At 31.9% G+C, this 16,616-nt stretch overlaps 4 protein-coding genes across 4 annotated transcripts; 3 read left to right on the forward strand and 1 right to left on the reverse strand.

Moving 5' to 3' along the window:
* Positions 1 to 1,249: 1,249 nt before the first annotated feature.
* LOC107369162 (carboxypeptidase D) lies at positions 1,250 to 5,563 on the forward strand. The gene is made up of 6 exons (XM_089269225.1): positions 1,250 to 1,434; positions 1,612 to 2,374; positions 2,516 to 2,854; positions 2,963 to 3,105; positions 3,203 to 4,647; positions 4,718 to 5,563. Exons 2-6 carry the CDS (start codon positions 1,813 to 1,815, stop codon positions 5,361 to 5,363), a joined length of 3,135 nt encoding a protein of 1,044 aa, XP_089125351.1. The 5' UTR covers positions 1,250 to 1,434; positions 1,612 to 1,812; the 3' UTR covers positions 5,364 to 5,563.
* A 3,573-nt stretch (positions 5,564 to 9,136) lies between these two features.
* Positions 9,137 to 12,206, forward strand: LOC107369154 (popeye domain-containing protein 3). Its single transcript, XM_015937078.3, has 4 exons — positions 9,137 to 9,345; positions 9,504 to 9,958; positions 10,586 to 11,094; positions 11,500 to 12,206. Exons 2-4 carry the CDS (start codon positions 9,597 to 9,599, stop codon positions 11,562 to 11,564), a joined length of 936 nt encoding a protein of 311 aa, XP_015792564.1. The 5' UTR covers positions 9,137 to 9,345; positions 9,504 to 9,596; the 3' UTR covers positions 11,565 to 12,206.
* Positions 12,207 to 12,425: 219 nt separating this feature from the next.
* LOC107369153 (cytoplasmic dynein 2 light intermediate chain 1) lies at positions 12,426 to 13,926 on the forward strand. Its single transcript, XM_015937077.3, has 7 exons — positions 12,426 to 12,552; positions 12,634 to 12,727; positions 12,790 to 12,888; positions 12,948 to 13,033; positions 13,092 to 13,332; positions 13,407 to 13,784; positions 13,842 to 13,926. Exons 1-7 carry the CDS (start codon positions 12,539 to 12,541, stop codon positions 13,884 to 13,886), a joined length of 957 nt encoding a protein of 318 aa, XP_015792563.2. The 5' UTR covers positions 12,426 to 12,538; the 3' UTR covers positions 13,887 to 13,926.
* Positions 13,901 to 15,777, reverse strand: red (LysM peptidoglycan-binding domain-containing protein red). The gene is made up of 2 exons (XM_015937076.3): positions 15,550 to 15,777; positions 13,901 to 15,213 (listed from the first exon to the last, which is right to left on the reverse strand). Exons 1-2 carry the CDS (start codon positions 15,721 to 15,723, stop codon positions 14,413 to 14,415), a joined length of 975 nt encoding a protein of 324 aa, XP_015792562.1. The 5' UTR covers positions 15,724 to 15,777; the 3' UTR covers positions 13,901 to 14,412.
* Between the last annotated feature and the right edge of the window lie 839 nt (positions 15,778 to 16,616).

Genomic DNA, 16,616 nt, shown 5'->3' on the forward strand with positions numbered 1-16,616 from the left:
GACCCATTCATATAAATGCACAATATTACAAGTTAAGTAGTGCGATGAAACTTATATCAACACTTCTTTCATTGATTAGTGATTTTAACCATTCATGGTTTGCATTCAAGCTCATTTTTCATGTAAGATGTTAAAAATTTCGTTCTAATCCAAGTTTTGACTTACTGTTGCTTATTGTCTTTGCAATAATCAAATGATTCACAACTGAAATCATTTGATTGAGCATATCTTTTAGCACAATCAGCTATTGGTACATCAGATATGGTTGAAATAGCATCCAGAACTAGACTTTTTCCAGGATAATCATGGAATAGACTCGTTTAGTTAGCGAAGCAGCCAATCTTTGAAGTTCATTATATTTTTCATTCGATTCCTTCGTTTCAATGTCTTGGAGATGAGCTTTTATAAGGTTATTTGTCTCATTGATAAGATTATCATTGGACATAACATTGATCTGTTTGAGTAAATCGTCTGGAGTTGAATTGAATTTACCATCTTCCGGTCTTAATTCAATTGGAAACATTTCATTATTCAAAATATATTGTTCAATTAGATACTTAACCCGTTCGGTTCCATTCATGACAAAATAATCCGTTTTTTGTAATGCATTTAGTTGTTTATCCAACACTTCAAGACTTTTTGCTTTTAAAGTACTTTAAAGTAAACAAATGCCGTTGATTTTTACTTAAATTTTCCAGAGATTTCTTGATGTCTTCAATCATTTTAACAGTGTTTTCTATTCTTGAATGTAGAAACGAAGCGACCAATGGAGCACTGTAGTTATCAGAAATTTTTCGAAGTAAAACGCTATCCTCTAATGGAACTGGTTTGGCTAGGAATTGATCTGAAACACCAGAAAATATTAAGCTTTTTGTTCCCAAAAATTTCTATGCTAATGATGATAGATAATACTTACTTTGTAAACAAACGAGTATAACACTAACGTGCGATAACACTTCTTTCATTGTTTAGTGATTTTAAATTAACCATTCATGATTTGCATTTAAGCTTATTTTTCATGTAAGATGTTGAAAATTTCGTGTACATTATTAAAAAATATTACGATTTTCAAGCCTCATATTTAGTTATCGTGGTGTTTACCGAGTAATTAAATATTTTATAAGGTTAAAATTGCCCAAAACTTTTCCTGAATTGCAGGGAAAATAACTCCTATTCATTAGTTGCTCATTCTGCCGTTAGGTTAGGTTAGGTGAACTCAACCAGTTTTGTCTTCAGTCAGTCATTTTTGCAGATGTAAGCTAAAATGGCTTATGACAATTATTTGTAGATTAGTTTAGTTTGATTTATTAATTTTATTATTTATTTTATTTAATTAATTTACGTTAATCACCGAAAATCCAACCGTCCAGTACAATTGGCTATTATTTAATAATCATCACTTAAAGATAAAGTCAATTTTTCACATACCATAAGGTGAGTTTTCAACTTTCTTACAACATCTGTGTTTCTCTTTAGTTTTTTGTTGATTTTGGATTTAAGTTCTAAGATTATCTTGCTGCATTATTGTCTTGTCCTTAATTAATATCAACATCAATCCAATCTAAACGAAATACTCAATAATTCTCCTTTTTTTTGTTCATTTTTCTGTAGTTCTAAGTCATAATTTCGCATCTCAATTCAAGATCTCTAAGATCAACTATTCAAATTTAAACCACCGATGAGCCTGATCTTTTACAACGTTAATGGATCATCTTTAATGAAGTCATAATTACCATAGGACAATAAGCTTTTCGCTGTGATACTTTATTCTAAGTTTTTTTTGACTCATCCATTGTTAGAAAAGACTTCATCATGTTTAAGGCTTACAGATGTATAGTGATAAATATATTTTTGCTCCAACTATTTTTTTATGTCTCCTGTTATAAGAGAGATTTATCACTTGAAGCGGAACAAAAACAGTTGGACGACGCAATAAATAAGACTGGTCTTGGGTTCGAGTATTTAAATTATGAAAACTTAACAAAATTCGTTCATCTCTTGGAATTACGTTTTCCCGGTTTGGTTAAAGTTTATAGTGTTGGTACCAGTTTGGAGAAACGTGAACTATGGGCTATGAAAATAACAAATACCCACAAAAGACCTCTTGGTAAACCAATGTTCAAATATGTTGCTAACATGCATGGCGATGAGACTGTTGGAAGGCAAATGCTGATTCGATTAGCTTGGCATTTAGTGTCCAATTACGACAAGAATACAAGGATAACTCACATTGTTGATACGATTGAAACTCATCTTTTATTCTCAATGAATCCTGATGGTTTTGAAAGAGCCAAGCTTGGTGACTGTGATGGCATTAGTAAGAATAGTGGACGGGAAAATTCTAACGGTGTTGATCTCAATCGTGACTTTCCAGGTAAAAAATATTAAAGTCTTCTTTAAATGTATTTTAGTTAGGTTTTTGTCAACTTTCTCTCAAATACATTTCCCGATTATTTACCTTTTGTTATTTCCGCTTGTCAGCTTTTTTAAATTCAAACACTTTTTTACTTTACAGATCAATTCAGCGACCCACCTAAAGGATCCGTCTCGGTTGACGAAGTAGCTAGAGGAAGGCAACCTGAAACTGTAGCTGTAATGGCTTGGATTGTCAGTAATCCATTTGTACTTTCTGCAAATCTTCATGGAGGTTCAGTGGTTGCAAGTTATCCTTTTGACTCTTCACCAAGTCACAAAGAAACTGGTGAAATAAGTCTATCTCCTGATAATAATGTTTTCACCCACCTCGCTTCTCTTTATGCTTCTCATCATGAAACCATGAAAACTGGCCAAGTTTGTAAAGATGATGACTTTATTAACGGAACAACTAATGGTGCTTTTTGGTTTGATGTTCCAGGTAACCTTTAATAATGTTTACGAAATCTGCTAAAAAATCAATAACTAGCTTCAATTTTTACAAATCAGATGAAAACATATTGCTAACTTTATTATTTTATCTATTCAGGTGGTATGCAAGACTTTAATTACGTTTGGAGTAATTGTTACGAGATAACATTAGAACTATCTTGTTGTAAATATCCACCAGCCTCACAATTGCCAAGTGAATGGAACTTAAATCAAGAATCATTGTTGACATTTATGGAGCAGGTAATTAAAATCGATTGAAGTATCTCTTATTGCAATTATACGTCTAAATTGATTTGATTGATATTAAAGCATTGCCAATTATCTTTTTCTTATCCAGACTCATATGGGAATTAAAGGTTTGATAAAAAATGCAGTAACAAATAAACCTGTTGAACGAGCCTTCGTTAAGATTCAAGGAATTGACCATAATGTAACCACAAATGCAAGAGGAGAGTTCTGGAGATTAGCTGTTGATGGAATTTATAATATCACTGTTGAAGCTTATGGTTATCAACCTAAAACGCTAACTGGAATTGAAATTAGAAATGATCAAAATTTGCTAAATAACTCCGCCAAATGGATAAAAGTTGAATTGGAACCTACATCTAATAACGCCGATGTCTCAGCAAACAGTGTTGTTGAAAGTGACATAGTTGACATTGATTCGAGACGTCCATCAAAACCAATCAATTCTACATTTCCTGAAGATTTTGTTACACCTTATAGATTTGTTCATCACAATTACACTGAAATGACAAAGTTTCTACACCATTTTGCCTACAAATATCCAACTCTAACACGTCTTTACAGTATTGGTAAAAGTGTAGAAGGAAGAGAACTTTGGGTTCTTGAAATTACCGACAATCCTGGAGTTCATGAACCAGGTGAACCTGAATTTAAATACATTGCTAATATTCATGGTAATGAAGTTGTTGGAAAAGAACTCATGCTTCCATTGATACAAAAGCTATTGGAAAACTATGAAAAAGATCCTAAAATCAAAAATCTTGTTGACAATATACGTATACACATTTTACCATCTCTCAATCCTGATGGTTACGAAAGATCGATTGAAGGGGATTGTGAATCTTTACAAGGACGTGAAAATGCCAACCAACAAGATTTGAATAGAAATTTTCCTGATCAGTTCAAGCCTTTTGTGAAAGTGCATTATCAACCAGAAACTGAAGCTGTTATGCATTGGATTCAAAGTTATCCTTTTGTTTTATCAGCCAGCTTACACGGTGGCTCATTAGTAGCTAATTATCCATATGACGGCAACCTTGAAGAAAAAGATCATGTTTACAGTAAAAGTCCTGATGATGATGTTTTTAAACACCTTGCATTGCTTTATTCTTATAAACACAAAACCATGTCTGATGGCCACCCTTGCAAAGGACAATGTGGTCCTGCGCTTGAATTTTTCGAGAATGGTGTCACTAACGGAGCTAGTTGGTATATTTTGTATGGAGGTATGCAAGACTTCAACTATATCACCACCAATTGTTTTGAGATTACATTAGAATTAGGCTGTCAGAAATTTCCTTATGCCTCTGATCTTCCTCGCTATTGGGACGATAATCGAGTTGCTTTGATCGCCTTTATGGAAGAAGTACTTAGAGGAATAAAAGGTTTCGTTATTGACTCAGATAGTGCAAAACCAATTCCAAAAGCTACAATTCATATTGAAGGCATTAACCATGATGTAAAATCAGCAGAAGATGGTGATTATTGGAGGTTACTAACACCAGGACATTATACTGTTACAGTATCTGCTGAGGGGTAAGTCTATTGGTAAATAACTTTTCTAGTTGTGCTATTAATTAACTGTAATTTAATGTTTATCTTTCAGGTATGAAAGTAAAAGTGTTTCAGTCGATGTCAGTGAAGGATGGGCTTCAGTAGTCAATGTAACTCTAACAAAACCAAATCATAAAGTCAAGGGAAAGCCATTACCGATCAATTTAAGTAAAGAAGTTTTCGGCAAAACAGTGGACACAAGTGGCAATCCAATATCAGGAGCTCTAATAAAAGTCTTAAATGATGAATCCAAAGTTGTTATGAGCAATGATGATGGCAAATTTAAAATTCCATATTCAGAAGGAAGTTATACTTTTTTAGTCGAAGCACCAGGATATTTTAACACAACGAAATTGGTTGTTTTCAGGAATGGACAAAACAGTGAAGTGATTATCGACTTAATAAGAGACAATCGAATATTTGGTTTTCCTCGATCTGTTTTCGTTATAGTTTGTGGATCGTTTATTTTGTCATTATTGATTACAATCATGTGTGCCTATAACTTTGCCTTATCAAAAAAGTATGATAAATATAAGTTTCAAAGGCTAGGAGAATCTACCAGCCTCTTTGATGACGATGATAGTGGATTCAAAAACGGTGCAGATGCAAGGGAATTCATTGACGCAACCAGTGAAACTGATTCTGAAGACGAACTATATAATGTTCATCTATGGAAAGAAAAAGATCGTGCTTCTTAAATGGACTGCGATACTAAAATAGCAATAACTATTGAAAAACATATTTAAATATTGTTGAATACTTTTAATGCAAAAAACGGTTTATTAAGCTGTGATAAAGATTATTTGTAATGATTTGATTACAAAATCAGCAGTTACACCAGTTTACAACCGGCGTATCCTCTGAATTTTCATCTTTAATAAAATACGAAAAGAGTTTATTCGTTTATTTTGCTCAGTTATTTGATTTTCCTTTATTAAACAAGGAAAATGAAATTTCAAGTCTCACCTTGATGATCCTATCAAGATCAGAAAAGAATGCCATTCAATTCACTTAATCATAATAATCATGACTAGACTTACAGGCATCATTCAACCGTTGAATTAAAGGTGCATTTTTCAAGAGTATTTTGGCAAAAATAAGTTAGTTCTGGTTTTAAATAGTATTAATAAAACTATGGATCTAGATAGAAAAGATTGTCAAAATTTAATTCAACTTTGAGACATAATTTTGATATTACATCAATGTTTAGGTAATTTTCTGGGTTTGAATATTTTTTGAGTTGGTTGAATGCTGAATGTAGCTACTTCAATTGGTTGCCAACCATTTTTGTTGTTTGTTTTGACGCTTTTGGCCTTTCGTTTTGAACATGTTTTACAATAAGAAGTACCATAAATGAGTTGATCAAAAATTGATAAACCGAACCAATTGCTCAAAATACTCATAAAGAAAATAATAAATTCCGGAAACAATTGAACTGGATAAGCAGTATAGTAGATGTCAGGGTCAATTGATGGTGTGATCTCTAGAAATTTAAGTTTTGTTTGAACTCCTCCATCAATGTAATCTTTTCGTAGCTCATAAGTCATTGAATGACAGTCAATTTTTGATATTAAACGTGAGCAATATTTATAAATAGAATTGAAATCTTCACCAGAAATTTGTTGGAAACCAAGATGACCAGGATATGTATTAAAAGATAATATCGCTGCTGAATATAACGTTTGATTGGGTAAATTAAGCATCTTGTCTCTCACACAATTATGTAATTCATAATGTCTATCATAATGTTTACAGTCAGTTGTATATGGACTTTCAAGCGCATCGTAAAAAATCCTTTTAAAGGACAGTCGAGTAAGCTCTAAATTATTTACTGCTGAAGGAATCGCAGTGTATGACCTGATTCTCGAATCCATATTGCTATTGATGTCGGTCAATCGAACTGCAAATAATGTATTTATCGTATGTGCAAGTTGCATCAGAATACGATTATCGATTGAAATTGTTTCCGCGCTCAATATTATCGGTTGAGAATTGTTACGACACGAAACTCGGAGATAAATATTGGTGTTGGATAAATTTTGCAATATTTTCTCAAAATGTCAACATCGTTGTCCTGTTTTATAGCCAAAGTGACAATATCATTTTCAGGATTCAGTATAAGCTCTTCAATATCTTTCACTTTGATTTTGTCAGCGATTATAGCAGATTGCATGTAATGACTTTTCTCTAAACGTGTTAAGGGAATATTGAAAAAATCTGCAAATTGTTGAAATGATTTATTAAATCTATCAAATAAATCGGTTTGATTAAGATAGGCTGCTAACGGAATGGCGAGGTCAATATTAGGTAATTCATATGATTGCGGGAAATCAATTTGTACGCCATATCGAACGTTGAAGCTCAAATAATTACGTGTGGCAACATAAAGCTGACCAATACAACCAATGACACAAATTACTCTTATTATATGCCTTCGTAAAACCATTAGGAATTCAAACAGTTTTTTAAAACAAAATGGTTTTTTAGGAAATATTTGGAAATAAATTTTAAGGAAACTTCACAAATGCAAGGTTAGTTTTGAGCAGTTGAATTTTTAGAAAGGTTTCTACTGATTCCTGACTAATAAAAGCTACAACAGTAAAAGCTTCCACCTCAATCGAGGAAGGTCTTTGGTCAGATTTGGTTCTAAGAGTACAATACATGTGCACTTTCAAAGGTAAACATGAATCAATCATAAATATTCCTGAAATGGTCAACAATAGCAAGTAATTGATTTACATTCAACCAACATGTCAAATATGCATAATGAAATACATTCATTTACAAAATTAAGTACAAAGGAGGTAATTATTAGTAACTATTTATTAGAGACAATTTTATTTCATTTGCAATTCGGGTAAAAATAGATCGCTACTAAAAAGACATTTTAACACAATTGTTACATTTATGTATAAATTGACACAAACATTGCAAGACAAATGGGTTAAAACGGGTTAAATTACTTTCTTTCAATTTTAGACTCTTTTAGTTTGAAATGCCATAAAAACCGCGTCAATTTGTGCTGTTTAAAGATTTCTCCGATCTACAGTTTTCGAGTAAATTGAATCCAAAGGTGAAACTTCGATCGCCTTTTTTGCGACTATGGAAGTAGATTTTTTCATGAAACTCATTACACTGATCTTATTTTTGATGATCGGCCAGAAACTGCACTTATTTTGAAAAGCAAAGTTTTCTGTTTCTGTGAAAAAGATTAACAGAAAATTTATAGACCGTTTGAGTGCGGATAAATTTTGACAGAAAAATACCAAAACGGTATTAATATGTATAAGATAATCCTAATAATTTCACTGATTTAAACTAAATATCCGCTGTTTTAATATCATATATCAAAAATTGTTCAGTTCTCACTTAGTTTCGGAACTAAATCAGAATGTTACTATTTATTTAACAATGTTTTAAAAGATTTTTTTCCTAACCCGATTTCATTGAAAACATTATTGTTAATTTTGTGTAAATACAAGGTCGAGTAAGCACTCAACTAATTAGTTATGTTTCAAAATCTCGCGTAATTGCACCTGCTTGTTCATTAAAATATGAGCTAAATGGTTTATAATTTACAAATACTTACAAGCACTTAACACCTACAAGTTCAAAGTGCCATATTTTTTGAAAATCGTTAAATTTTAGCATTTCGTGTCATTTTTAACCTTTGATTTCGACTGCAATTAGTTTAACGTCCAACATTTAGCTCGAGAGTCACAAATCAACTCATTTTTATACTATTTATACATGGAAATGATGTGTGATATTGAACAATTTTGATCATTATCTGTGAATTTGCTTAATAGTCCAAGAATAGAATTGTTGTTATTTAATTTTGAATAAGAAATAGCAAATGATTTCATGATCTGAATTGAAATTTATGCTTCACAGTTTTGGTTCACTTTGAAACAATGATAAAAGGTGAATCATGTTAGAATTGGTTTTGTAAAGTTGCTAATCGAAATGAATTCAAGATTGATCCTCACAAATACATCAAATTTTCAAATGTTCAAAACGATAACCACAATTAAATCAGTCTAAAGCTACCGAAACATTTCAATAAAGATATCAACATCTCTGATTTTATATCAATTCTATACAATAACAATCTTCTATTGCAATTTAATGATTAAAGGCTTCATAACAATATGAAAATTTATGTGTTGCTGGAACCAAAAGCTTCATGTTTTGAATCCAAGGATAATCCTGTTTTTTATTATAACTAACAATGGTAAGCTTGAGTATTTTGAGTTGAATAAATTTGGGTTGAGTTCAAAAGATCATAATGGACAACAGTATCTGGAATAGTTTCAATGTTATGATATTAAGATTCTGGGTTTCATGGTTAACTACATGAGTCAAAATTGTTATTTCAACCTCATCCCTTTAAAAAACTTGTTTTCCTTTGATTTTGTTTTCATTCTTTTCTCCCTCATCTCTCTCCCTCTCTCCCAAGTCAGTCTCTTTCTTTTCTTGCTCGCTCAACATCAACCTCTTGTGTTAACAGCCATTAAGCTGGTTGTGAATTTACTATAGCTGTATGTCCAAAGATGTTAGCTATTTGTCACTTTAAAAAATATTATCAATTGACTGCTTATTGTTTATAATGAAAACTTCAACCATCAGCCTTAATTAAAGCTATTGTCACTCAATTAACTCTTCCTTAGTTCTAATGAGGTAAGTAATTTGTTTGCTTTTTTGTTCTATCTCATGTTTCCCTCCAGGTGGACATATAATTGTCACTTTTCATCATTTAATCTTTATTTTTCTAATGTCAATATTCAATTGAAGTTTAATTTTTCGATTAGTTAACTCTGTATTGTCTTGTTTTCCAGGAAGATCAACCGGAGTAGAGAAACAAGCGAGTTTACAAAGACTGACCATTACTGCTAAAGGGTGGAGTGGAATATTTTACTAGAGGACCAAAAATGGATTATTTTAATAACAATTATCTCAACTTTACTCAATTTATTACACGATCAACTAACCGTCTACACATCTGTGATCCTAAAAGTGGGCTGATTAATGAGCCATTATTTCAATTAGCCAATGGTTTGATTTTTGTATCTTACATGGCATCGACCAGCCTGGCTGGTTTACTGTTTATGCGATGTTGTCTCGTCATTGGTTCACTTTGCCTAGCTCTATGGGCTTACATTAACGTCTGTTCAATTGATACAGTCCTTTGGAATCTATTATTTTTCATGGCTCATGCTGTTTATATATTTATTCTAGTATACAAGTTACATCCATTCATCAAATTTCCTCGCGATGTTGAATTGGTTTACAGGTAATTATCAATTTCCAAAGATTATCAATTTGTGTTTCTCTCTCTCTATTTGAGTTTTACCAGATGTTGCTTTCACGATTACACTAGACAGTATGTTCTAATATTTATTGATGTCTGAAGTGTTCATTATGGTGATTTATCTCATTCAAACAATAACTTTTCGAGTGTTTGATGAAAGTAATGCTTAGAAAACATTAGAAATAATCAGTCTACCCACAATGAGAAAAGTAATTGAAACAACTAATTTGTGCCTACAATTTGATTAAAGATCAACAACATTACCAGAGATTTGTGTAGGTTAATTCACTTTTCAAGATTATGAAAATGAGGAAGTATGTTTGATCTGTTTTTCTGATTATCAGTTGTTCCACTTTTATGCCATCATGATCCATATAAACATGCTTTGCTTGAAACCTTTTATGCAAAATCACCAGTTAGTCTTATTATTTTCTTTTATCGATCGATTCAATCTAACTGAAAAATGAATCCGAACTGGAATAATTAAGATTAGGATTTGTAGCAATATCAATGTAAAATCGTGAATGGCACTAGTCAATTGCTACAATAAATCATTTATTACCAAAATATCCGACTAATTCATTTTCTGTTTCCTTTCTCTTTGAACAGGGATCTATTTCAACCATTAAAAGTTTCTCGTCACTCATTCAATAAGTTATTTAAATCCATCCGAGAGATGCAAGTTCTTAAAGCTCATGACATCTATTGCGTTGAAGGTAAAACTCCGGTTGACAAGTTATCATTATTGGTTTCTGGGCGACTGGCAGTTCTTAAAAACGGACGTGCTCTCCATTTAATTGACGGACACCAGTTTATTGATTCACCTGAATGGTTTGGTGTTAGTTCCAGTGATGCTTATCAAGTTACAATTGTTGCCTTGGAAGAGTGTCGTCTCATTGTTTGGCACAGAGACAAACTTAAGTTAATAATTTCAGGCGACAATTACTTACAGACTTTAATGGACAGCGTTTTAGGTCGAGATGTGGTAAAAAAGCTTCTTTTTGTTACGGATACAATTAGTAATAACTTCAATATTGATCAACAGCTCAATGAAAACTCAAAGCTCATCATGCCAATTCACCGAGCCATGGATCATGTTGTTAAAAGAGAGATTCACGGTAATTGTTCAATTATTACTCTAATTTTAACAGTTTCACTTCTATTATGCCTCAGCAACTAACCAACCATGACTCTCTTTCACCCAAGTTTGGTCTGGATGTAGAAGTTTCTTCTTCACTTGTCTTGACAAAACCGCTTACTATTGCATTCAATTCATGTCATAATACCTCATCACCATCCTCATCCTTTTACAACTCTCTAGCTGTTCAATCTCTCCATTCAACTTGAATGTTTAAAGACTCAAATTGAGGAAGAAAATCCAGACTATCAAAGGAAATAATGAGAGTCATGTAAATGATAAGCCCACAAAAGTTAATGTTTACTCACTCAAGACCGTTAACTTGCACTACTAGCCTTTATTTATTTATCAATGTTTAATCTTTCCTATTATTTATTTATTTCAGACAATGGGACTCATTGTTTTTGGACTCTCTCTAAAATCACTGAAGACTCGGAGACCAACGTTTAACAAAAATAACTTCATCTTACCGATTGAATCTTGAAGTGCCAATGAGTCAGTAAATGCCAATTTTCAAGCTAAGGATATAACTTCATTGCACTGCCTACAGAAAATGGTTATTTTCAACTTTATCCTATGCTTAAAATAGAACCAATCAGGGTAGATCCTTTTTTCACGGATTTTTGCTTTTGACGGTCTAAATTATCTTCCTGGAATCATTTCGTATTCACCTTTAACACAATGATTTCAAAGAGCGACTCATTGTCATCACATTTTATCAGACCAAATGATCTCATTTTTACTGATATTGCCTTTTGAATACAATTTCTGTAATTCAAATCAACCAATTGATATTGCTCTCTATCTAACATTTTACATGACCATTTCTACAAAAACCTTTCTAAATTGCGTAAATTCCTTTATTTTCATCATGATTTTCTAATTGTACCTGAGTCTCAACTTTTTCGACTTCTCAACCTGATCTAATTTATAAAAATCATGGTGGTAAAAAATGAAGGCGCAATTTGCACGAATGACCAATCTCATCTAATCATTGTTAATTGCTAATCTCTTCAACTCTAAATCTGAGCTTTGAAAATTGTATAATAAAATAATAAAACTAATCAAATTTTCATACACCAAGAAATCAAATCTGTTTCAACCAACTACTTATTATCATTTTTTTCAAATAAGAAACACTTGATGTGGCTTTAAGCAAAAGTAAAATTACTTTCTTTTTTCTTTATCTGAATGTAATAAGTGATGATTTTTAATATGAAATAAAATGATTTAGTTATATTAAAAACAGGTTTCAATCAATCAAATAATGACCAAAGGCTTAAACAAATTAGATCATCTCAATGAACTATTGTTATGTCAATATTTAGGTTTTAAACTCACAAGGCAGGAATTAGCTGTTTTTTGGGTTTGTTGAACAAAAACTGGACTCTGCTATGGAAACCGCGTAAACATGTAAACACAAAATGGGTTCAACAAGGTAATTATAATAAGTTTTAAGATTATCGGTTTTTAATGATAACCTAATATTAACCCAATGTTAATGCAAAAAAATGAGTAGGAAAACTGTCTGGGATCTTGGAATTGAACTGGGACAGAATCGAAGCCAAACAGTAGCTAAACGAAGCCTACTTTTCCTTGGGTCAAAACAATCAGTAAGAATTATTTTGAAATCTTTTCAGCTCTTGTCTAATTGTATTTGATCACCACAATAAAGGGCAAAACAAGCATCATTCATCGTTTTCTGGACAAAAAAGATAAACCAAAACCAACATTGGCCTTAGACTATTCATACACTCGATCAGATCAATCTGAGGTAAGTCTCTTTGTTGTTTGTTTGATCTTGTAACTGTTTTTTATAAATTTTATTTTAAGAATCAACAATGTGATGTTTGGGAATTAGGAGAAGCAACTTATCTCCTCAAATTATTACCATTTGTACTGAAAGAAGAACAATTAAAGTGAGTAAAATCTAAGCCTGATCAAACATTTAAATTCAATCTATTTTTTGTATCACAGATCAATGGCTATTATTTTGGTTCTAGATTTAAGCAAACCCCATGAGCTGGTTCCTATTACGGAATGCCTTCTAAACACAATATCAATGAGAATCTCGCCGTTTATGAAGAAACATTCAGAGGATCGTCGTTCATCAATTAGCAAAAATAAATCTGAACGCCGAAGTAGCATGATAAAGAAGCTTCTTCCTGATATAACAATTCCCATAATTATCATGGCAAACAAATACGATCTTTTACAAGTAAGAAATTTAAAATGTTAACATTAATTGCAAATCGACTTATATTTAAATTTCACTTTCTATTGTCCCTTTAGGAGATGGAACCAGAAGATCTTAAATTAATCAGTAAATATCTTTGCAGCCTTTGTCAATCACAAGGCTGTTCATTGATATATACAAGTATCAAAAGAGATCAATTAGTCAGCAGGATAAGATTGCTATTGAAAAAGCATGGTTTCAATGAACAAACTGAATTCCCTGAAGCTCGGTTTGATTATACAAAACCCATTTGGATGCCGAGTGAATCCGATCCTTCCAACTTATTAGATGGTGATTCATTGGAAATGTTGAAAAACATGATGATTAAAAGGTGGAAGCCAATTGAAATTGAACTGAAATTACCAGATGACCCAGCTAAAGATGATAATTTTAAGGAGCGAGATATTGACATAATAAGATCACAAAGATATCAGGTAAGATAATTGCGTGCCAATTCTCATCTAACTCATTTTCACTCTTTGATTTTTTAGGAGCTTGAAAATTATCGTCACCATATGGATCATAAAACTGATTAGCTTTGACACAAAAATTAAATAAATTGCTATTTATTGTGGAGATATCTTTGCTTATTTGTTATTTAAAATAATGGAATGAAAATATTGATAATTATATTTATCAGTTTTGTTGCCGTTCTTTTAACTAGGTCTTTTGATTGATTTTTATGAAGACAGGACTGCAAATTGAAGATTCCAATGTCCATTTTCAAAGAATTTAAATTCTTCGAGTGAACATCATTAAATATCCCATAAAAAGAGATGGTGTTTAACGAGCATATATTTAACATCTTCCTTACGTTAGATACTTGAGACTTTGATATAAAATTTCACAAGGAACTAAGAACACGGGCCAATTCATCTAAACGAAAGGTTCGAGTAAGCACCTCAATCAATTGCGGTCCAATCAATCAAGATGCGGAAACAAAAGAAAGAAGTGGAAAAGAGTGGAAGATTTGTTGAGGAACCCAAGAAGTAAGCATAGAAGTCGTATGATTCATAAAATAACAAATAACAATAATCATTTAATCGTTCGCTATCCAAATCATCATAATTCAAACATTTCATCTTGTTGTTGCTCTAATCTTTTTAACGAAGACATGACCTTCCTTCCTTGGGTCATAACTAATGATTGAGGCAATTCATTTGAACTTTCATTAGCAGCAGCTCGAAGGCCACTGTAAGAGACCGCACCATTACCTGTTGAATTTTGTCTCTTTAAGTAGCTAGTAGACGAGGATACATTTGATCTTGTCTGTTGACCTAAACTTGTTCTAAAAAGGTCATCATCTGAGTATGTATTTGTGAGTCTGGACCCTTGTCTCATAATAGAATTGACTTGGTTCTTTGATTTGGCAATATAGCAATCTATACGAATTAGAAAATCAGCCACACTTTCTTCTTTGCTATCATCTGAGTCCAATGTACAATTTCCATCATATCCATTAGAAGTCTGACTAGCTTCATAGACATTTTCTTTCCTTTTCTTATCCTTTTTTCTCGATTTACTGTTGCTATTCCTCCTGGGTCCGGATGTTGAAGCGTTAGATGACGAAGATGATGATGAGGCTGTTGATTGTGTTGATGCTTCATTGTTTTCCTCTTCTAAAAATACATCATCGCAGCGTATTTCACTCATCCCATCAGTAAAAGCATATGATCTATTTGTTTCATTATTTTCTGTGCTTCTTGAAGTAATGTTTCCATTGTTAAATACAAGTGATGATGGCGAAGATAGAGATGAAGATGATGAAGTACCATTGTCCAATGCAATAGGTATATTTAATGAGCTCCTTGAAAATAGACTATCACTGGTCCAAAGGTTATTCGCGCGTTTTATCCTTTCCATCTAATGAGCAAAGAGTTAAAAATATGAATTATTACCTTTAACATGTATAAATATTATTTTACAACAATTTTTAGAGTCACAACAGAGTGTAAGACTACTAAAATAGATTAAAGATAGGTAGAGAGCAAAAAGAAAGAAAATGAAGGCACAAATGTGAGTTTAAAAGAGATAGTAAAGGACAAAAAAACAGTCTCAATAATGAGGCCAGCCTTAAACTAATCAAAACAAGGTTTCGTTCAAACCAAGAAATGGGACTACAATAACTGAAAATCAGCAAATTCCGGATAAATAAACCATTTTCTTTCTTAGATGTACAAAATTGGTAAAAATACTCACAGAAACATTATATTTTAAAGCTAATCCTTGTAAAGTATCGCTGGGTTGAAGCTTGTGTTCAATATAACGGGGCTCCTTGAACGAGTGGTTAACTGTGCTTCCATACTTTGTTTGCTTTCGTACAATATTACCAATAAAATGATACTCATCGGCATCAGAATTAGAATGAGACATGATGAAGGCCAGAACTAAAAGAAAATGGATATGATTGCTCCCAGAGCTTCACAGATTCAATTTAAGAAGAATAGTAAAAACACAACAAGTAAAAGGGATAAAAATGTAGTTAAAATATATATTAAATAATTCTACAAAAAAGATATCCTATACATTGAATGGTTGAGGTTTTATGTACACAAAGATACTATCTGATATCTGTATCTGATACCACCAATAATAACTAAAAATTGTAAATTTTTCGTTTACTAAATAGAAAAGCCTTAATCTGAAGTTAGTTTAAGAATTTTTGAACATTTTAATGATGTTGATGAATTGCAAAAGGATTTAAATAATAATTTAATAATGGATTGAACTGATCTCAAATCAGTCTAACAGATACCTGTTTCAAATTTTGCGGTAAAAAAATTGCACTTGTTCAAGTTTCTAGAAACAAAAAATTTATCAAAACTGAGTCGAACCCTGATTATTACCTTTGATTTCACTACACTCTAACCACTGACAATTAATTTGTGAGCTAGCAATTAATTTTCAAATTGTGGTCAAATTAATTAAGTTTAATGTTCAAGCAGGCATTGGTAAATGAAGTCAATGCGTTAAACTCATCACTCTGGCGTTAAGTAACTTTAATGTATGCATTCTTTGAGTGGAATTTAATAGAAATTGATCAAAAAATTAACTTTTAATCCATTATTAAACTATTATTTGAATCCTTTCCATTCAACATCATTATGTGTACGGTTAATTTCATAGTTAAAGATACACAGATTTGTGTACATATAACCTGTTCCACATTTTCAATGTAAAACCATCAAGTAGAGTAGGACGATAATAAAAATATCGATAGTTATCGATAAATTAGATAAATACTGTCATCTACCAGATAATGTCAC

Source organism: Tetranychus urticae, chromosome 3 (assembly GCF_039701765.1).
Source record: "Tetranychus urticae isolate SD_2017Ah chromosome 3, NJAU_TeUrti_SD_1.0, whole genome shotgun sequence".
In the NCBI taxonomy this organism is placed as follows: domain Eukaryota; kingdom Metazoa; phylum Arthropoda; class Arachnida; order Trombidiformes; family Tetranychidae; genus Tetranychus; species Tetranychus urticae.

What these genes read in the sequence shown, in the direction of transcription:
- LOC107369162 (XM_089269225.1), top strand. Translation starts at nt 1,813, where the DNA reads ATGTTTAAGGCTTACAGATGTATAGTGATAAATATATTTTTGCTCCAA. An exon ending in TTTTTGGTTTGATGTTCCAG is followed by an intron (nt 2,855 to 2,962) that starts GTAACCTTTAAT and finishes TTATCTATTCAG; the next exon opens with GTGGTATGCAAGACTTTAAT. An exon ending in TGTTGACATTTATGGAGCAG is followed by an intron (nt 3,106 to 3,202) that starts GTAATTAAAATC and finishes TTTCTTATCCAG; the next exon opens with ACTCATATGGGAATTAAAGG.
- LOC107369154 (XM_015937078.3), top strand. Translation starts at nt 9,597, where the DNA reads ATGGATTATTTTAATAACAATTATCTCAACTTTACTCAATTTATTACA. An exon ending in GATGTTGAATTGGTTTACAG is followed by an intron (nt 9,959 to 10,585) that starts GTAATTATCAAT and finishes CTCTTTGAACAG; the next exon opens with GGATCTATTTCAACCATTAA. An exon ending in TGTTAAAAGAGAGATTCACG is followed by an intron (nt 11,095 to 11,499) that starts GTAATTGTTCAA and finishes TATTTATTTCAG; the next exon opens with ACAATGGGACTCATTGTTTT.
- LOC107369153 (XM_015937077.3), top strand. An exon ending in CTGAAAGAAGAACAATTAAA is followed by an intron (nt 13,034 to 13,091) that starts GTGAGTAAAATC and finishes TTTGTATCACAG; the next exon opens with ATCAATGGCTATTATTTTGG. An exon ending in TAAGATCACAAAGATATCAG is followed by an intron (nt 13,785 to 13,841) that starts GTAAGATAATTG and finishes TTGATTTTTTAG; the next exon opens with GAGCTTGAAAATTATCGTCA.
- red (XM_015937076.3), bottom strand. Translation starts at nt 15,723, where the DNA reads ATGTCTCATTCTAATTCTGATGCCGATGAGTATCATTTTATTGGTAAT. An exon ending in CTTTAAAATATAATGTTTCT is followed by an intron (nt 15,214 to 15,549) that starts GTGAGTATTTTT and finishes TTTGCTCATTAG; the next exon opens with ATGGAAAGGATAAAACGCGC.